Source organism: Lissotriton helveticus, chromosome 3_1 (genome assembly GCF_964261635.1).
Source record: "Lissotriton helveticus chromosome 3_1, aLisHel1.1, whole genome shotgun sequence".
Lineage (NCBI taxonomy): Eukaryota > Metazoa > Chordata > Amphibia > Caudata > Salamandridae > Lissotriton > Lissotriton helveticus.
This window is the reverse complement of record NC_136061.1, coordinates 587943205-587961796: the sequence shown is the minus strand read 5'-3', so window position 1 is coordinate 587961796 and position 18592 is coordinate 587943205. Positions and strand designations below refer to the sequence as shown.

Here is an 18592-nt window from a genome sequence, read left to right as displayed (position 1 = left end):
TTCTCTTATCATAGGAAGGTGTTGAGATATAGGACAGGTCGGAGGCCTCTGTCCTTTTTCAGCACCAGAAAGTAGCAGGAATAACAACCATGCCCTACCTCTGATGCTCGCACCCTTTCAATGGCTCCTTTGGCCAGCAAAACCTGCACTTCCTGACAGAGCAAGAGGAGAAGGTCCTCCATAAGCCATTCTATCAAAAGATGGTGGCAAGAGTTGCTGGATTTCCAGAAATAGAAGGGCATAACCCCACTGTACATGTACAATTTAGAGAATCCACTTGTCAGAGGTTAATGCTTGTCATTGGGGCAGGTGGTGCCTGATACTGCCACCAACAGGATGGGTGTGTTGCACTGAAAGCCCAATAAAGAGGTTTGGGGGCTGCGGTTGCTGGAAGGATGAAGAACTGAACAGTACGCTGGAGTGGGCACCACATCTTCTGTGGGATCTGCGTCCCTGACCATGAAAAGACTGAGAAGCCTGCTGGCTGCTTGGTACGACTGGAACAGCGGATGCATATGTGAGCCCTGGCCGTGGCCACAGAAGGAGCAAAAAAAGTATTGTTGCTGTTGTTTGGAACCCAAGGAGAGGTCTATGGATCTGGTGGTGATTCGAGTCTCCTTAATGCGCTCAAGCTCGATTTTGATCTTATTGCCAAATAGGCGGGAGCGGTCAAATGGCATACCTATCAGGGAAGATTGGCCATTGACTAAAAACCGTGTCGATATTAGCCAGGAATGGAGCTGAGTTCCACTTTCGTGGCCATGTTCTGCCTAGTGAGTCGGTGGTGTCAAGTCCACAGCGAATGGTGAACTTTGCGGTTTCCTGCCCATCTATTAGTCAGCAGAAACACCTCAAGATCTCCCTCAAGATTGGGACCGAAATCCGAGCCTTCTTCTGCAGTGCAGCCAAGATCTTCGTGGCTCACTCGCGAATCACTTTGAGGTGCATCGACCTCCATTCAGCACAGTTCTTGGGGTCATGGTTCGGCCCAAAGCACCAACCAAGCGTGGGTCAGAGACAGACATTTATCTGTAACATTCCTCACATGGTTTAAATCCCATGAGTTTTTTTGATATTCCTTGTACACTGGGAGCAAAGCTCAAAAAGAATTGACAGAAGGGTTAAGATAATGGCCAAAAAATACCCGCAGTAGCTCTCCGAAGCAGCTCACATTCACCGATCAGCACGCAGAGGTACTGATCAAGGTTTATGATCCAGTCTGGCACCAGGGGAATATTCTAAGGTGAGAAATCTATGGTTAGAAGTCTCTTTTAGAAACATGATTCTCTTTAATCCCATACCCACCTCCCAGCTGCCCTCCCAGACTCTATATGCTGCTTGTTATTCATTATGATTAGTGACAAAGTCTGAAACTCTAAACTTTACCCATATACACACCTAAACTGATCTCCCCTTTCTGACTCCCCTCTTAGTGCCCTTTTAAATACAACTCTTGGGACTGTCCCCCACAGTAGGGCTATATAACCATTGGCTATTGTCTCAATTTCATGCAATCAAGCTTTTCCATTCTCAGTGATCTGTACAGCTTTTACGTGGACCCTAGAATATGAATTAACATTGATACACTGCTGCCTAAGCTTCCACTTTGGTGGTGGTTCCAATGCCATATCTATTGGGTTCATAACCTTGATAATATGAAATGGACCAGTATATATGGGAGATAGTTGCCGATGTTTCTTTAGAAATTGAAGAGTTCATGTTGAAAGCCAAACCAATTACTCTACATGATATTGTAGCTGGGGTAGTTCTTGTTTTCAGCCTTATTGTGCTTTTTGTAAACGTTTATGCCTGACCTGTTGAATTTTATGTAAAGACTTAAAAATATCTGATGCGCTGGAGCTTGACTTGGCAGGTTTGGTATTGGCAAGAATCTTGGATGATACGCATATGTACAATAGACAGGTGATGATCCCAGTGATGTATGTATAGTGTTAATTTATGAAAATTCAGCAAAGGAGAAAAAGGAATACCACAAGTCTGGTGGATTATCAGCAAAGCAGCTGAGCTATTGTTCCAAGATTTTTAGTGAGACTTTCAGTTTGGCCACCTGTTTGTGGAAGATAAGATAATGACATTATAATTTAATTTTTAAAAGGTATGATAATTCTTGCCAAAATGTTGCAGTACACTAGTTTCCCCATCTGAGAAACGGTAGTAGGAAGATCATGTAATAAATATATTTATTTGAGGAACTGAACAACAAAGCCCTTGGATGTTGGCATCTGAGAGGATGCAGAAAAATAGGCCATTTTAGTTGTACTGACAATAACCAATGTAGTCATCTTTTCAGATGGCAGACAATCTATTACATATCTATCAAAATCTGGAAAATTGAAGTAATTCTTCTTTCCTCGGTAGGATGTTTTAAGGTGGCACTAATTACAAACGTTTGTATATAACGATAGGCATCTCCCTTTGCATCTGGGCACCAGAAATAAAGGGAAATTAATTGTATTATTTTGTACTGTCCAAATATCTCACACTGGGAGAATTATTACACCAGTGTAAAGCTAAATTACGAGTTGTTCCTGCAGGAACTACTAATCGTTTCTGGCAGACAAGTAAACTTTAACTATAAGGAAGGCTCCTCTGATGGATAATAAGTCTTTAAGGATTGTGTAATTAATTCCTGCTGGAGTAAGAAGCTGTGAAAAATAACATACAGGATGGGGTCCTGTGTCATATTTGTTTGTTTTGCAACAAAACTGCACCAATCGCTGAATTAGACACACTTGTCTCTGTGACAAAGAATTTTGTTTTGTTAGGATGAGCTAAGATAGGAGCATCAATAAAATGTTGTCTCAAAATTTGGAAGACTGAATCAGTTTATTTGGATCAAATATATGATTAAGATTTCCTTGTGAGCCTGAGAACAATTTAGAATATATTTTCTATAAAAGTTTAAAAACCCTAGGGGGCAGATTGACAAGCCCCTTACGCCACTGTTGCGTCACTTTTCCCATGTTAAAAGTGACGCAAAAGTGGCGCAAGGGGCTTGCAAATCTGCCCCTAAGAATCTTTAAAGATCTTTCAACTTTTATGGAATAGTTCCTTGTTAATTAGATAATATTTTTTTATCCTTTGTCAACCGTCTCTGTCTGAGTTGAAAACTTAAATACGCACATTCTGATTGATTGAAAAAACCTTTCTTTAGGTTTGCGTACAGATGATTCTAGCATAAGCTTTTGAACACTTGGCAGAGACGTTGAATACATTGTTATTGTTATTGTGTATTTATATAGCGCGTTATCACCCAAGAGGTCTCTAAGCGCTGTTCAAGAGGGTCCAGAAAAGAGGGGCAGCGTGTCGGGCATGCTTTATATAGGGCTCCAAGCTTCCAGGAAGAGAACAGTTTTTAATCTCTTCCTGAAAGTGAGCAAATTGGTCTCTTTACGCAGGCTTTCAGGGAGACTATTCCATAAGGGTGGCAGGATGGTTGAAAAAGCTCTCCCACCCAGAGTAGAGCGCTTAAAACGTGGACATACCAGAAGACAAGCTTCTGAGGACCGCAGCCTCCTACTGGGAACATAATGTGCCAATTTGTCCTTGATGAAATTTGGGGCCGAGCCATAAATGGCTTTGTGAGTGATGCACAAACTTTTAAACTTCACTCTTTGAGGTACAGGGAGCCAGTGTAAGTCCATTATGAAGAAATTTGAGAACAGATGTGATGAGAATATCATAAAGATAAACGACAATAAACTTTCTAATTAAGTCCTGTAATATTTCATTGATGAAACATTGGAAAGTAGAGGAGACATCACATAGTACGGACAGCATAATCAAATATCGCCAACTATTTACAGTGACTAAGTATTAAATGACATTTTTCATTACTCTTCTGGCCCAATTCTAAGTAAATTGTAGGAAACTCTCAGATTAAGTTTGGTATACCAACATGCACCCTTTGTAATCATAGTTTGAATTATTGGTAAGCTATACCTATTTTTAATGGTTAATTATTTTAATTCTCAATAAAATGATGCACGGTAGTGGGTCTCTTTCTGCTTCTTTGACAAAGAAGAGTGGTGAATGTGATCCCGGCAGGAGACTGGACTCTAATAAACATCTTTTTTAAACTGTTTTCAATATATGTTTTAATACTACTTTTTCTGGTCCCATCAAATGCTAAGATTTTTAGATGTTAAATAGGTGCATTTGGTTTTAGGTCTCTAGGATAGGTGGTAATTTGCTTGATTTTTTTTCACTGAATATTTCTTAGTAGTCTTGCTCTTCAGGTGGGAAGGAAGATGCAGCCACTATATTAAAGCCAATTTCCAGTAGAATCTTTAAGTGAAAAGGCAATTTGTTCGTATCACATCGAAGAAGATGCATTTTTATGTGTCTGACATGTCAATAACTTTGGAGTCATATGTGTTCTCAGAACAGAAGCACACAGCATACCAAAACTGATTTTATTTCTTCTGGTATTTCTTTTGTGAGATGTCTGATTTTCAAAGTACCAAAAACCTATTATCAATATAATTCCCAGAGGCACCATATTCTATGACAGCAGAAATTTGAGGCAACTGTAAATAGATCTCACAGAGCAATGGTAATCAGGTGTTATTTACGATTTTGCACGGAACCGACCACACCCTTACAGCCGAGCTCTTTTGTTTCACTATCAAGGTCCAACAGGGCATGCTCTAATAAAATTATTATTCTTGCCACACTATTAACACAAGGAATTTGAAAGTCTTTTGTGCTCTTCTCATGTTTTGGTTTAGCAATGACTGGATTCACTGGAACCCTGGGAACCCTGTTCCTTTGCTGCAATCTTGAAATTCATAGCTGCAAGGTGAAAGACATGTATGGCAGGAAGAGGTGTTGTGGAAAAGGCACACTTCTCGCTGATGCCATTTAAAACTTGCTCCAAAAGACGGTGGAGCGCTACAAGGTGAGGTGAGGGGCATGGGCCACTGCAATCTCAAAAAAGAATAAGATCTCAAAATATTTTCTGACATCTTTACAGCCATTCTGAATAAGCAGTTATATAAATGGCCACAACCTGTATACCGCACCTGTTATTCAGGAATTTGCAGGAAGAAAGATGCTACAAGGGGAGGATGCTTTGTCCTTGAAGGAGAGGATTTCGGGATTTGAAGTGCCCAGGAGTGAAGAGCTTGATGAGGACTAAAGAAGTTTGAAGCAAAGCCTGTTCATGTGGGAAGATCTGCTTACCAACTTAGTGAGAGAGAGGAAGTTTGATATGGACTGATGGGGCACTTGCAAAACTATTACACGAAGAATCAAGTAGAGATAAGGTCACAAGTGCAATAGGTTACACTCAGACAAAGTTCAGGGGGGCCATCAAAGAACGGAAAAGAGAAAGCACACTCAGAGTATATAAAGTCTACAACAGTAAAAATCTTTGGACTCCGATAAAACAAACCAGAAGTTTTTTTTACAGGAGCTTAAGTTAATCTGTGCTAATCACATTTAAGATTTGAAGAAGCTTCAACTGACAACTGTTTTACTTGTGAAAGTAAACCAGACTTGAGGACACACCAAAAAGACATAGTGGAAAGTAGTTGTTGATCAGGTCGTGACAAGACTGTGGGTTAAGTGATGCAGAGCCCACGTCTCTTTGACATTCTCATTGAGTTGTGAGTACTTGACATTCCAAAGATACAGAGTCTTGACCGCAGTACTAAACTAACTTGTATATAATGTAAAATTGTTGAATATAACACGTTTCAGGAAAAGGAATCTTTCGCACACCGCACCGTCCATAAATCCCTTGCCCTCATTTGGCCACACTAATCTTCCAAGTGGTCTTAAAATTGGAATCAATGCTGCTGAAAGGGGTAATACTGGGAAGGTGCTGCCCCAGAGGAACTGGACTGTGACAATTGGTGTCACCCATAAAGCAGTGTCTCCAGTTAGATTGCCCAGAACAAATGCAATCTTTGCTTCACATTTAAACATATACTCCAATTGGCATAGATTGACAAACATTTGATCATTCTTTGGTCCCCCTCTGAATTTCTGAGGGATGGTAAAGTGACCACAGACATAGCACTGGTCAAAGTGCCTAAATTCCTAAGGACTTGGTCTTCTTTAAATTTGCATTTAATAACCGCAATGCCCATTTCTAATGCTTACAACTTTTCGTAAAGACTACACATTTGAGTGTTGATAGCTAGGACATCCATGGCACTCAGAGCTGTATGTATGGCTTTGCAATCTGTCAGGACTGGCAAATTCAGTTGACAGAACTTGATCTGAATCGCTACTCTGTCTGTGGGAGTCAACACAGAACATTCAGTAATGCAGGAACTAATCAAGCTACCTTTTCTTGCCAAGTGTTGAGCGTACAGGTTTCTATTGTTGAAAAACAGGCTAGAATCCCATTGTAACTTCCTGAAAGGATGATCAGAAATGAGAAGACTGTAGAAACAGGAAGAAGGTTGAAGGTCATTACTAGAAGGCTAAAAGAAAGATTGAGAAAAAAGAAACAATGGAGTTGTAGGAAACAACTAGAGAAGCTTCAGAAAACTGTGGCAATACATTTGTGAATTATTAGGCTTTCTTATTCAGGGCGCACAAGCTGCAGCACACACAGTGTTGTAATCTTACCCCTTCCCCTTTCCCTCCTTCTGTCCCCCCCTCCTTCCACGCTCCCTTGGTATGACCCGCGCTACATCCTGGAGTGTGGGTCAGAACGTTGATGAGATTTGAAGCCGCCAAGCTGGGAGCACTTGTTATCTTGTGAACCTAATAAACGTTCTTGGGACCTTACATGTGTGGTGATTTATTACTACATTGTTTGGCGACGAGGAGGAGGAGCTGAGCCAGGGTCAGCGTAGTGTTTCCCCCTGGAGCAACTTGATGCTTGAGCGGAGATTACCATTTGAAATGAAGGCTTACCCAGTGAAAGAAGGAAGGTCACTGGAACAGCGGATGTATTGATGAAAGCTGAACTCATCGAGGTTGTAAAACGTGAAGTACGCACATCTGAAGCAAGGTGTGTGGTCTCGATGAAGGTGAGCTCGTGCCGTGTGAAACAGAGGATTTTTGTTCTTCCGTGTCAAGTTTGACAGGAGTTGGTGGATCCTCCAGCTGGCATCTTTGTGTGAGTCCAGCGGTAATTGAAGGTTTCAGTGAAGTGAGACGGCAGCAGGCAGCGTCGGCGGAGTGAGCACAACGTGACGGTGTGAGAGCTGTTCCGCCCGTGGCAGTGATCGGTTATCTCAGCAGGAGAAGAAGCCGAGGGTGAGTGTTTCAAGTCCCCTCCAAAGTTTGTGTGGACTGGCAAGCGGGACGTGAGAGACAGTCGAAACTCATGAGGGAGAAGACGTAGCGGGTCTTGCTCCAAGTAACTGCAGAGTTGTCGACGGGAAGTTCCAGTGCTTCTACCGTGGAAAAAGAAAGAGGACTTCGCGGTTAACATTATTTTCCTGTGTGAATATTGATGAAAAGGAAGGAAGGTTAAGGCTTACTCAGGCTACGTATAGTGTCCCCGAGAAATTGTTTTGGGTGCAGGAAAACATTACCCATGAAGGATTATGAGGGATTCTCACCAGTCTATGAGGGGAGCGCATGACACTGCGTGAGGAGAAAGGAGTGGAGCGGGGAAAAGAGCCGCTTCTGTCTCTGCACAAGAAACTGAACTGAGGCGGCGTGTCTGGCGCTCGAGGTAAGAGAGAGTGGCAGCATCGTGAAGCGGGACTCTCCAAACTCGACGAATGATCTGAGTCGAGTGAGTAATAGTTTACCAGTATTCAGGAGTTTTGTTTAGACAAAGGTCAGGAAGATTAACTGAAGGGGACCCAATCTTGATAACTCTCAATTATAGTGAGCCTGTGGAAAAAATGTGAGGAGTGGTGCGGGGAACATGGTGAACACAAAACCGCTGAAACCGATCTAGGCAGTGAGTCATAACTGCATGAGTTAAGAGCAGAGGAACAATAGGTGCAGTGAACCGGGGTTCACACTATCGTAAATTCACTGAGGCAGCACCTCTGCTGTTGAAACGTCCGAAAGGAGCAGAGAAAGGGTTTAATCCCTGTTGTCACTAGCGACTGAGCCAGCGCTTGGAAACTGCGCGTGGAGTTTGCAGAAGTATATAGAGAGTGTCTGACCTTGGGGTCGGTGAAGATAAATGTACCGAAGCAGCGGGTTGAAACTGCGTGAGGAAAACTCAGAGGGGCAGGGAGCGAAGTGAGCCCCAGGTGGAGTTTTTCTCTTTGACACAGATGCAAGGAAGCGCACCTGGTTGGAGGTACGAGTAATATACAGGTCAAAGAGGGAAGTACCATGGTGACTATTCTGAATATATAAACAAAATAGCAGTGACACGCAGCATAACTTTTTAGGCAAAGTTTTAATTCAGTTGAACAGTCCATATCGTGAGAGCATAACATACCTACGACCCTCCTTCAACTGACCCCCAACTTGATAACCAAAGCAGCACCGTTTAACCCCATAGCCAAGAGGCTACCCAGTGCTACTTTTAATGGATAACTGCATGATGTTTAAGTCGACACTTCCGGAGTCATTGAGTAAGAAACCTGGTGTCAAGTGGGCAGGATGGGGAAAATGGAAGGAACATTTTTACAATGATTTGGCCATCCTTGAGGAAATGAAAGAGCCTTTTACACCAGAGGAGAGAGTAGAAAGGTTGCTACGCTGTATAGGAGCCATTGGATGGAGAGTCGACAACAATATGGGAAAAGAGATCAGTAAGGGAGAAGACAGGAATTCATATGGAAAAGTCATGCAAGTTTTAGAAGAACATAGCAAGCAATTAACAAAGGGGCTTACACTGTGGAACACAGTATTCGAGGAAGTTGGAGATTTCAAAAGAATAGAGCAAGTTAAGGGAACGGCACTTGTGTATATGATCTACATGGCTGATGTGAAAATTGACAATAAAGAAGACACTGGGTCACCTCACGATGAAATAAGCAAAAGTAAGAGGAGAAAGAAATTGGAAGTAAAACTAGAGAGTACATTGGAAGAAGCAGACACATCCCTGGTAACATACTCTGAATTCAACATTAGCTTGGAAAGTAGAAGAGAGATGTATCGAGGTCACATGAAGGGATGCACTTGGATCCAAGTTTACATTTCTGTAGAAGAGAGATCTGTTCTAGAGGGGGATGATCAAATGAAATTAGGATGTACAGGAAACCCCATAAAAACAGACCCAGTGAGTAAGATGACAAGTAACTACTGTCGGGATCTTAATAAATGGGAGGTGCTAAAAGAGAATGCCCCACAGACTGCGATTGATGTAGGAGAATCAAGGGTAGTGAAGAAGGAAGAGAAGACTAGTGAAGCAGAAGTGGGGGAATTCATAATGCTCAAAGAAATATCCGTGAGGAATGGAGAGGATGAAAGAATAGACAAAAAACGTGGAGAAAGAGCCTGTGCCGATGCCGGAGCGAGAAAAGAGGACATGATTAGTAAGAGAACGAAGAGGGAATCCATAGTCACAAGAGTAAAGAGGGATATGTGTAAATCTTCAAGTCGTAAAGGAGGGAAAGTGTGGCGCTCAACGGCACAGGCCGACTCCAGCCGTGGAACAAGGAAAAAATGTACAAATGACTTCGACCATGCAACGGTGGATAGTCAGAGTCTAAGTAAAAATAGGGGCAGTAAGCAAGGAGTGAACTGGGCAAGGATAAATGGCGAAGTGTCTGAAAATAAAAGAATGGAGTCGCAGCTCAACGCTAGAAGTGCACACCGCAAAGTTCAACTATATTTGTTCGGGTCCCGCAAAGAAGACAGGAGTACTATATACATAACGAAGGATGTTATCAACAGGCTACAGTGGAAAGATCCACAGAAGTTGAGGATTTCCATAGAGGTAAAGATAAAAGGACACAAGGATGAGCAGACACGGAGTCAAGGCAAACAAGATATTGGAGGTGAAATGGTCAATGTTTACTGGCAGCTAGCCAAGGGTAATACAGCGATTGAAAGAACTGCAAGTACAAAGAAGTATGGAAGAGAAGCCAGCGGGGACGAACGCATCAAGAAAAAAAACACATATCAAAGTCAGGTGGAGGAAAGAGAAATACGTAAGAAAATAGAGAGGCTGGACTGTAGGGAACAAAAAATTGAGTCAGATGTAAAATTTGGAAGTGGGGTGGAGTGCGTAAATTCCACAACCAAAGAACAAGAAGGGCAGATGTATAAAATCAACCGGCCCCATCGCTTTGAGAGGCGGAAAAGAATCAAGTGGGCTGGGTTCAGGACCAAAGTTTCAGAGGAGTAGATGGACAACGATGATCTGGAAAGAGTGAAAGGTGCGAGTTAAATGGAGTCAAAAGGAGAGAACAAAGTTGTATACTTACTAAGGTTTGTTTATGGTCTTATGGAGAGGGGAAGTGAGAAAATGCAGATCTCCACTAAAGCCACAGAAAGTTTCAATACGGCAAGCCCAAGAGGGAACAGGAGGACATACTTAAAGCTTATGAGACTCATGCCAATGAACCGGGACCGTTGAAAACTAAATCTATAAAGGTTGCATTATCGCATGGCCAGGGAAGAGAGAGCAGTAGAAGGTCCAATACTGCCATGGATCAGGACAAGGAAAGAGAGACTCATTTTATCAGAGGTAGTCTGCGGGGATGGGTGTCCTGGCCATAGCTGCTGCCTAGGGAAAAGAACAGTGCAGCCATTCTCAATCTTCCGTAAGGCGGTGGCAGTTCCAGCATGAGGAGTTAGGTATCCAAGGGAGAAATAGACGGTGTGGCAACCTCAGGCACAGGGGGGACAAGTGTGGAAAGGTGGTTACACATTCACTTGAGTTCCATATATGTCAGGTTGCAGCAAACTCGTCCACGTGCATCCATTGAATTGGATTCCTCACGCCATAAAGTTGCACACTCCAGTTGCACCAGCCGGTTACTGTTGTTAAATGTTTGGTTGACGTAACCTGATAGTTTAGCTGAATTCAATTTGCACGGTTAAGAACATTATATCGTTTTTTCAGATAAATAGGTGACAGAGCTATTCAGGAAATCATTACAGGACATGCTGTAGGTGCTAATATGCATCTTTCTCCTGTCGTGTTCATTGGAAAACATACTGTTCAGGGTCTTTGTACCACTGTTATCGGGCAGTTTTTTCTGTTCCTCTATCCTATCCATATTAAAGGGTTTCACGCCCCTCACCCGCATGCTGCTCTGCCCTGCCTTTCCTTCACCCACTACCCTGCTCCTCTACTCGTACCTCTTCCACCCTCTGGTGTCCCTTTCTGTCTCTCCTTCTCTCACCTTTTCTATAGTGAGGGAGGTGTGTTGTAATCTTACCCCTTCCCCTTTCCCTCCTTCTGTCCCCCCCTCCTTCCACGCTCCCTTGGTATGACCCGCGCTACATCCTGGAGTGTGGGTCAGAACGTTGATGAGATTTGAAGCCGCCAAGCTGGGAGCACTTGTTATCTTGTGAACCTAATAAACGTTCTTGGGACCTTACATGTGTGGTGATTTATTACTACACACAGTTTACAATCTTGTACATGTTATGTATGGGACAGACACAATAATCTCCCATGTCTGCACACAGAAAAGAAGACAGCTTCCTAGACTTTGGTGGGTGCTATCATTCCCATATCGCTACATTTTTATTCTCTTTGCTGAAGACTTGCGCTAAGGTTTTTCCACTGTATGTGGCTTAAGGAATACACCACTAAACATGGGTAAGATGGCTGATATCACCTGTGCCTTGTACTCTAATCATACTTTCAAAATGTTTAATAAAGAATTGTTTAAAAAATGGCATGCCATGCTCCTGGCATGCAATTAGAAAGAGTCCTTCCATGATCATTTGCCTCTTATGTATAGTACATGGGATTCTTCACCCAATTGCTTCATAGATAGGTTATTTTACAGTTTCTACACTCCTTTAACAGCTCATATTTATTTATAAAAATATTATGCAAATTGCATGAAAGTTATGTAAAATCCTTACAACAAATCATGTGGACCCTAATTGTGCCTAATCATCTTGATTGTAGTTTAGGAATTGGTGAAGCTAAACGTTTTGTTCTCAATGGAGTTTCCTAATTTTGAAACCTATTTAAAACCATGATTCGAACTGGAACAATTTCTTTCACTATTAGAAAAGCTCAAAAATCATCCTTCTAATGTGAGGTTTGATCTGTTTAACAGTTTAACAATTCTTCATATTAAACCCCTTTTATTCCTGTGCTGTTTATATTTGGCGTCTCATCAATATTTTTTTTAATTACCTATACTTATCCCAGAGACCAGCCTGTAAAATATCACAAGAGAGTCAAGTGATGAAGAGATGGGCAAGACTTGTGCTTTTATCATTTTTACCTAAAGTACATGTATACCTTCCATTTAGTGGCATTGTGTTGTCACTGGCAGGCCAGATTTTGATAAGAAGAAGTGTTCCATATAGAAAGAGAGAGACAGACACAAGGACAGACAGCAGAATGGTCTCACAGCACAATGTCACAAATGGAGAGAATTAGGGAAAGATGAACTAAAGCCAGAGATATTGCCCCATGAATAACCATTGACGGGGGTGTAGGAACCAACTGAAATTGTACCCCCTTTTGCATTTTCATTCACCCTGATAGGGTTTGTTAATTACAATCTTACACAACCTGTCATTTGCCATGTTACCTTCAAGGAGAAACACACACAAGCACACAACATTCCAGAAATGACAAGATGTTCTAAATGGCATAGCTGACAAATACCTATAGAAATAATATTGGATTCTGGGGAGATAATCCATATTGTGTTGCATGGTCGACTTTACAGGTAGAACAGACACAGCAGAGTGCTATTTAAGACAAAATTGTGGAGTGACTACTAAAGTGGAACACCAAACATATCAGATGCAGGATGGATTTGTGCATTTTTAATCTGCCAATACCCATTTAGGCCTCCGAAGTAGTCAACGGTGTCCATTTATTTGAATTGCTATGAGACTGTGCCATTAACCAATGCAACACAAGAACAGATAACCAGTAGCAGCTCCTGGAGGGAGTGTTGCGGGCGGTGAGATGGGGCGTGGGAGATGCAGGGTGAGGGGGTAGTAAACTTCGGCATATGGCCGATCGGAGTAAGGTAAATAAATAAATAAATAAAACCAATTAGATTGTGCGTGCTGCAACGCCAAATGCGTTACAGCACGCGCAATTTAATTTGTTTTATTTCTTTATTTCTTTACCTAACTCTGATCAGACGTATGCCAGAGTTTACTACCCGCCACCGCGTCCCCTCCCCAACTCCACCACCACACAGCACTCCCTCCAGGAGCCGCTACTGCGCCTTGGGTATCACACAGAACAAATTTAATAAAGCTCTCACTGGGTTAGGAAATGGAACATCTCTGTTGCCTCTAGCACCGGATCTTGGCATTGATTTTGTTGCAGAACTGGCGACTAGGAGACCATTGTTATATTGGCTGTGCATTTGGACCACAAGTGAGCTCCAAGACTCCAGACTGGCCTTGGTGACATTATGGCACTCCACTCTTCCTAAAAGATTAAGTGGCTGAATCACATTAAAAGAGCTTCGACAGAGCTTGGGAGGATCCATCGTCCATTCCAGCTAATACAGCCCAAATGGTAAAATGTAGGCATTGGGAGATGATAGCTGCAAAGAAATAACAGCTATCATACAGGGAGGCTTTCAAGGTGCTTTTTAATACACAAAACAGTGCACAAAGCTGATGAATTTCTAGATTATATTCGCCCAGTGCGAGCTCGTATTTTGATTCTGCGGTTCAGACATGGGATTGTGCCAACTGCTGCGTTTCCCACACTATGGGATTTCTCTAAGACAGTTTCGCCAAGTTGCAGCTTTTGTCCCTCCACTGATGAAATTGAGGAGCAGTTGATGTTATTTTGCCCCAAGTATGTAACCCCTAGGAGCAGGAGGCTTGTTCCTCTATGTCGGAATTGAACTCTTACAGTTCGAATAAATGCCCTTAGGATCTGTAAGAGCGACTCCTCACCTGTGGTTGTGTGTCTCTAAATTCCTCTACGCAGCATGGTCTATCAGGCAAAAATTATTCGTACAAGTACAGTAAAATGAGGTAAAGGGGAAGATCGAGAGGTGCAATACACTGTTTTAATTATTCAAGCAACAGATTGTATTGTCTTTTATTATTGCTCAATTAACTGTTGTTTTATGAGACATTGATTTTATTGTTTGTATCTTTTTGGCGATGAACATTTATTTTCGCTCTGTCAATAGACTTATAAAGAATCTTTGAGGGGTCATGTTCACATTTAAAAAAAATCAATAATTAAGAATAATAAATAAATGTACAGTTGTGCAGAGGGAATGGAACGCATTAGTTTGAACACCATATTTTCCAGAAATAAGAGCTATGCCAAATCCTCGACATTGCAGTAGCAGGACTTGCCATCAAGTCATGTAATTTGTAAAATTTTAGGAATCTGATACACATGAAATACACAGCCATTCACTCGTTAAGCCATTTATTCAAGACACACAGCTGAATATCACACACGCCATCTACAGACTATGGGCCCGATTTAATTCTTGGCTGTAAATGTAATCCGTTGTAACGGTGATGGGGTATACTCACACCAATAATGCGATCTGTCCGCCACATGAAGATGCGCACGGACCTTCGGGTTAATCACGGCTGAGACTACTCTGTCTCCACTGGGATGAATCCCTTCCTATTGCCCTGGGGTGTAAGGGCCGCACACCCAATTTGGATGGGCAAACGTAGTCATTTTTTGACTGTTCCTTCCAACAGGTGATACTTGGCGGTAAGGAACAGTAAAACATTTGAATACTTCCCCCGCCATGGCAGACGCCACCCATGATGTGGGAATATTTATTTTCTTTCTTTACAAAAAGAAAATCCTGTTTTAGGATTTTCTTTTTGAAAAGAAAAAAAGATTACTGTTTATTACAGGGCTGAGTCCTTCCAACGAAGGCCCAGTAACAAACAATACAATGCATAGACAGCCAGTGCCTTTATTAACGACTGTCTACTAGGTAGTCATCTATACATTTGGCGTATAGAGTAGTCACGGCCAGGCAGACGTAAAGTCCTCTGCCAGGCCAATGGGGACTACTCCGTCAGCCAAAAGTTAAATCGGCCCTATGTCCTTTCGTTAACTACTTTTGGTTTTGCTTCTTTCTGTATACAGCTACAGAAGAATTCTCCCAATGTAATATTCATTTCAAATCCGATTGAACAGCCTGCTCACATCCCTCCCCCAAGTAAAAGGGGCAATGTCTCTTTTAGAAATGGTATGCAGATGCTGTACATGCAAACACAGAAGAAAATAGATAATTAAAACAAGGTCTGTGCAGGGAGTTCTATTTCAGAAACGCTGAGCTCTTCTAGAAAAGCAGAGCAGTAGCTGCCAGTGAAGCTGACAGTGCATCCATCATTCGTTTTGAGGCATTCGTCTATCTTTTCACTCCCTGTCTCAGGATGAGCCATTCAATGACATTTCTTAAAAATGTTTTGCATGCTGCAGGCAAAAAATAAATATCTGTACTCAAGTGAGTCCAGGTTCATAAACTTACAAAATGCCTCAGAAGAAGTATATATATCTATATATACGTGTATATAGTTTTGGAAGGATGGGTGTGGGGTGGGGAGGTTTAATAGTGGGTGCTACTTCTCTAGAGACTTTTGGTTAAATAAAAAAAGAACTGAAAGAAGAATAAAAAGTAAAAGAAAGACTATAGAGAGAAAAATGAAAAGGTAGGTGGAAGAACAGAATGGACACAAAAAACATGGAAAAGAAAAAGGGGATAACGAGCTTTTAAAAAATAAACAGAAAGGAGGAAGAAAATAAAAGTAAAAAAGAACAGAAAAATAGACCCCTGATATCTAACCATCTTTTTCTTCTGTGTGATGGACCTTGGATGTGTTCCTTCGACCGGAGCGCCATTTACCAAGACGCTTGAAGAAATTCTCCTCATCATCTCGTCCATTGTCCAATCCTCCACCTGTTCCAGCTTCTGACAGTTTCACTGCACTTGTGAACTTTACCTGTAAAATAAAAGTTAAAATGTTAGCAGTTTCTCTGGATAAAATGGTACTGTACTGCACATTCACCCAAGTGGCACGCTGCATGGCTACGTGCCACATTTACCGGACTAATAGGTGGTGAGTTGATGGTTGCTTCTCTCTGTGTAGAGATGGTGGTATGTGCTGACTATTTGGACTTCCGAGCTGCTATTGGTTTGATTCGGTAAACCTAAACACCAGTGCCAGGATCATTCTCTGTCTTTTTTTTCTGGTGCCAAAACGGTATGATCTTTACAGAATGTTGAACTGATCTTCCAAATTATAGTGCTTTAGTTATGGTTATATGTGTACAGTATGGGGCAGGTTCCTTATAAAGTAGAAGTGGAATAGAATATAAACGTACATACTCTGTTCAATTTGTGAAAACTAAGGGACAAATGTACGACCATTTTTAGAGGTAGCAAGCAGAAAATTGGGCCATTTGCGACCGCTAAAAAGGGTTGTAGCATGTACAAATTGTATTTTTTGAGTCAGTAACCTATTATCAACTAACAAAATAGGGTTTGTGAGTCGCTATTAGGAAAGAATTGGCCAAGGTTCTGGTATGTAAGTTTGTTTTGCGGTGGAGAACATTCGCAGTTACCACCTACTTCAAGTAGGTGGTAAGCCAGTAACGAACGGGAAAGGGTCCCCAAGGGACTCGGTGACCCTTGTGAATGTATGTGAAAACAGTTTTTTAAGAGCGGGCAGTGGTCCAATGGGCCTTGCCTGCCCTTAAAAATGAAAAGAAAACTCTTTTTGTTTTTTTTTAAACGCATCACGTTTTCCTTTAAGTAAAACGGGCTGCTGCATTTAAAAAAAAAAGTTTCTTTATTTAAAAAGCAAACACAGACATGGTTATCCTCTGTCCCGAGCAGGCCACCATCCCTGTGACTGTAACCTATTCCCAATGGGTTGCACATTGCTAAATGCCTCATGAATATTGATGAAGCGGGTAATTTGAGACCCCATTTGGAAGCGCTAAATGTGTCTGAGACACATTAATACATTCTGTTTTGTGAGCAGCAAATTGCGATTTGCAAAATGGAATGATCTTACAATGACCCTAATGTACAATATAGCCAAATCCATTGTATCCAGTGAAAAAAATTAACAATAGTTAATGAAGTAATTTATACATTCGGGAGCATACTGTATACATTTTGTTCCATTCCGATATTGCAAACAAATATAGGTGAATACTTATGGATTAAATGTACTTTTTTCTTATTCCTAAAATCCGAGTGTAAATTTCAAGCACCACAAATGGCTAACCACTGGAACTTCAACACATTCCCGCAGAAAACAATGGAGTCAGGGAATTTACAATATCTTGCATTCTGGCTTGAAAAAGAAAGGATTGCATTTAATTCAATATCTTGTTCTTTGAAAAGAGAAAAATGTTGAAAATGTATCTTTGGGATTGTTGATAAGGCTATATAGATTAAATGTCACAGTAGGTCACTGAAGATCTGAATACAATTCACACTATGAAATCAAATATTTTTACCTTGGAGCTCTGCCTGATAAAAGAAAGGCGATCCACTGAGCTGATGTCCAGGAGATCCTCAACATTATCAGTTAATCCTGACAGAGAGGAACGTTTCAACCAGTTCCCTGTTAAGAGAAGAGAAAGCCAGACAAATGTGTCGAACTTCAATACATTTTCTTTAAACACGATGACAATATGTTAGCATTGTACTTCATTTATACAACGAACAACGGAAAGATTCATACAGCATGCCTTCTATTTCATCTAGTTAACACATATAGGATATTATTTTCTGCATGAGATACTAATAAAAACATAAGCAGCTTAACTTCACGGGGTCCCTGTACGACAAAAATCATCTGAAATGCCCTCTATCAAATGTGCACGCGTGCCGTACGATTTAGTTTTAAAAGATTTGGGCTTGGTTGGGGATCAAGGAATATTACTAGATTCAATATGAGAACAATAATACAAATTCAAGAGTGTATATGAAAACAATAATACAAATTCAGGTGTGTACATGAGACCAATAATACAAATTCAGGTGTGTATATGAGAACAATAATACAAATTCAGGTGTGTGCAGGTTACGGAAATGTTACTTACCTGTAGCAAGAATTCAGAATCAGGACGATCTTACAAACATATAGAAAGCTTAGAATCTACAGGCCCTCATTTAATCACAAGAGGCAAGAGAGCAGAGCAGAAGTGGACTCTAATTAATGGATTGTAGCAGGTTTTCTAATGTGCAAGGAATTGATCGTGATGGTGCAGAGGACTGACCACGAGGATGGAAAAGTTACTCAACTGTAAAACTAGTTCTCCTCTAGGAGAATCCTCACCAAAGTCATAAGCACTGAATAGTTCTCCCCATGTACCGGAATCCCAGAGAACTTTAAAAAGTATAAATATATGTATAACAAGAATTATACCATAGTACTTTATATATAAACATGTTTGCTGCCTAAAGAAGGCTAAAATGCCAGATTTAATAGAATTTTCCTTTTTAAAAGAAGGCAATTGCATAGACATGCATCAATATAAAGAGGGGACCATAGAAAATCTTTCCTGTTTTTG

The 18592-nt window shown here is 41.3% G+C and overlaps 1 protein-coding gene across 1 annotated transcript in view; it reads right to left on the bottom strand.

The window, feature by feature from the left end:
• UNC80 (unc-80 subunit of NALCN channel complex) overlaps positions 1 to 18592 on the bottom strand; it is a 2761828-nt gene that overhangs the window by 1818387 nt on the left and 924849 nt on the right. The window contains exons 19-20 of the mRNA XM_078680564.1: positions 17534 to 17640; positions 15849 to 16005 (exon numbers count right to left, since the gene is read on the bottom strand). Of these exons, the coding sequence (XP_078536690.1) occupies positions 15849 to 16005; positions 17534 to 17640 (264 nt within the window). The remainder of the gene's footprint in view (positions 1 to 15848; positions 16006 to 17533; positions 17641 to 18592) is intronic.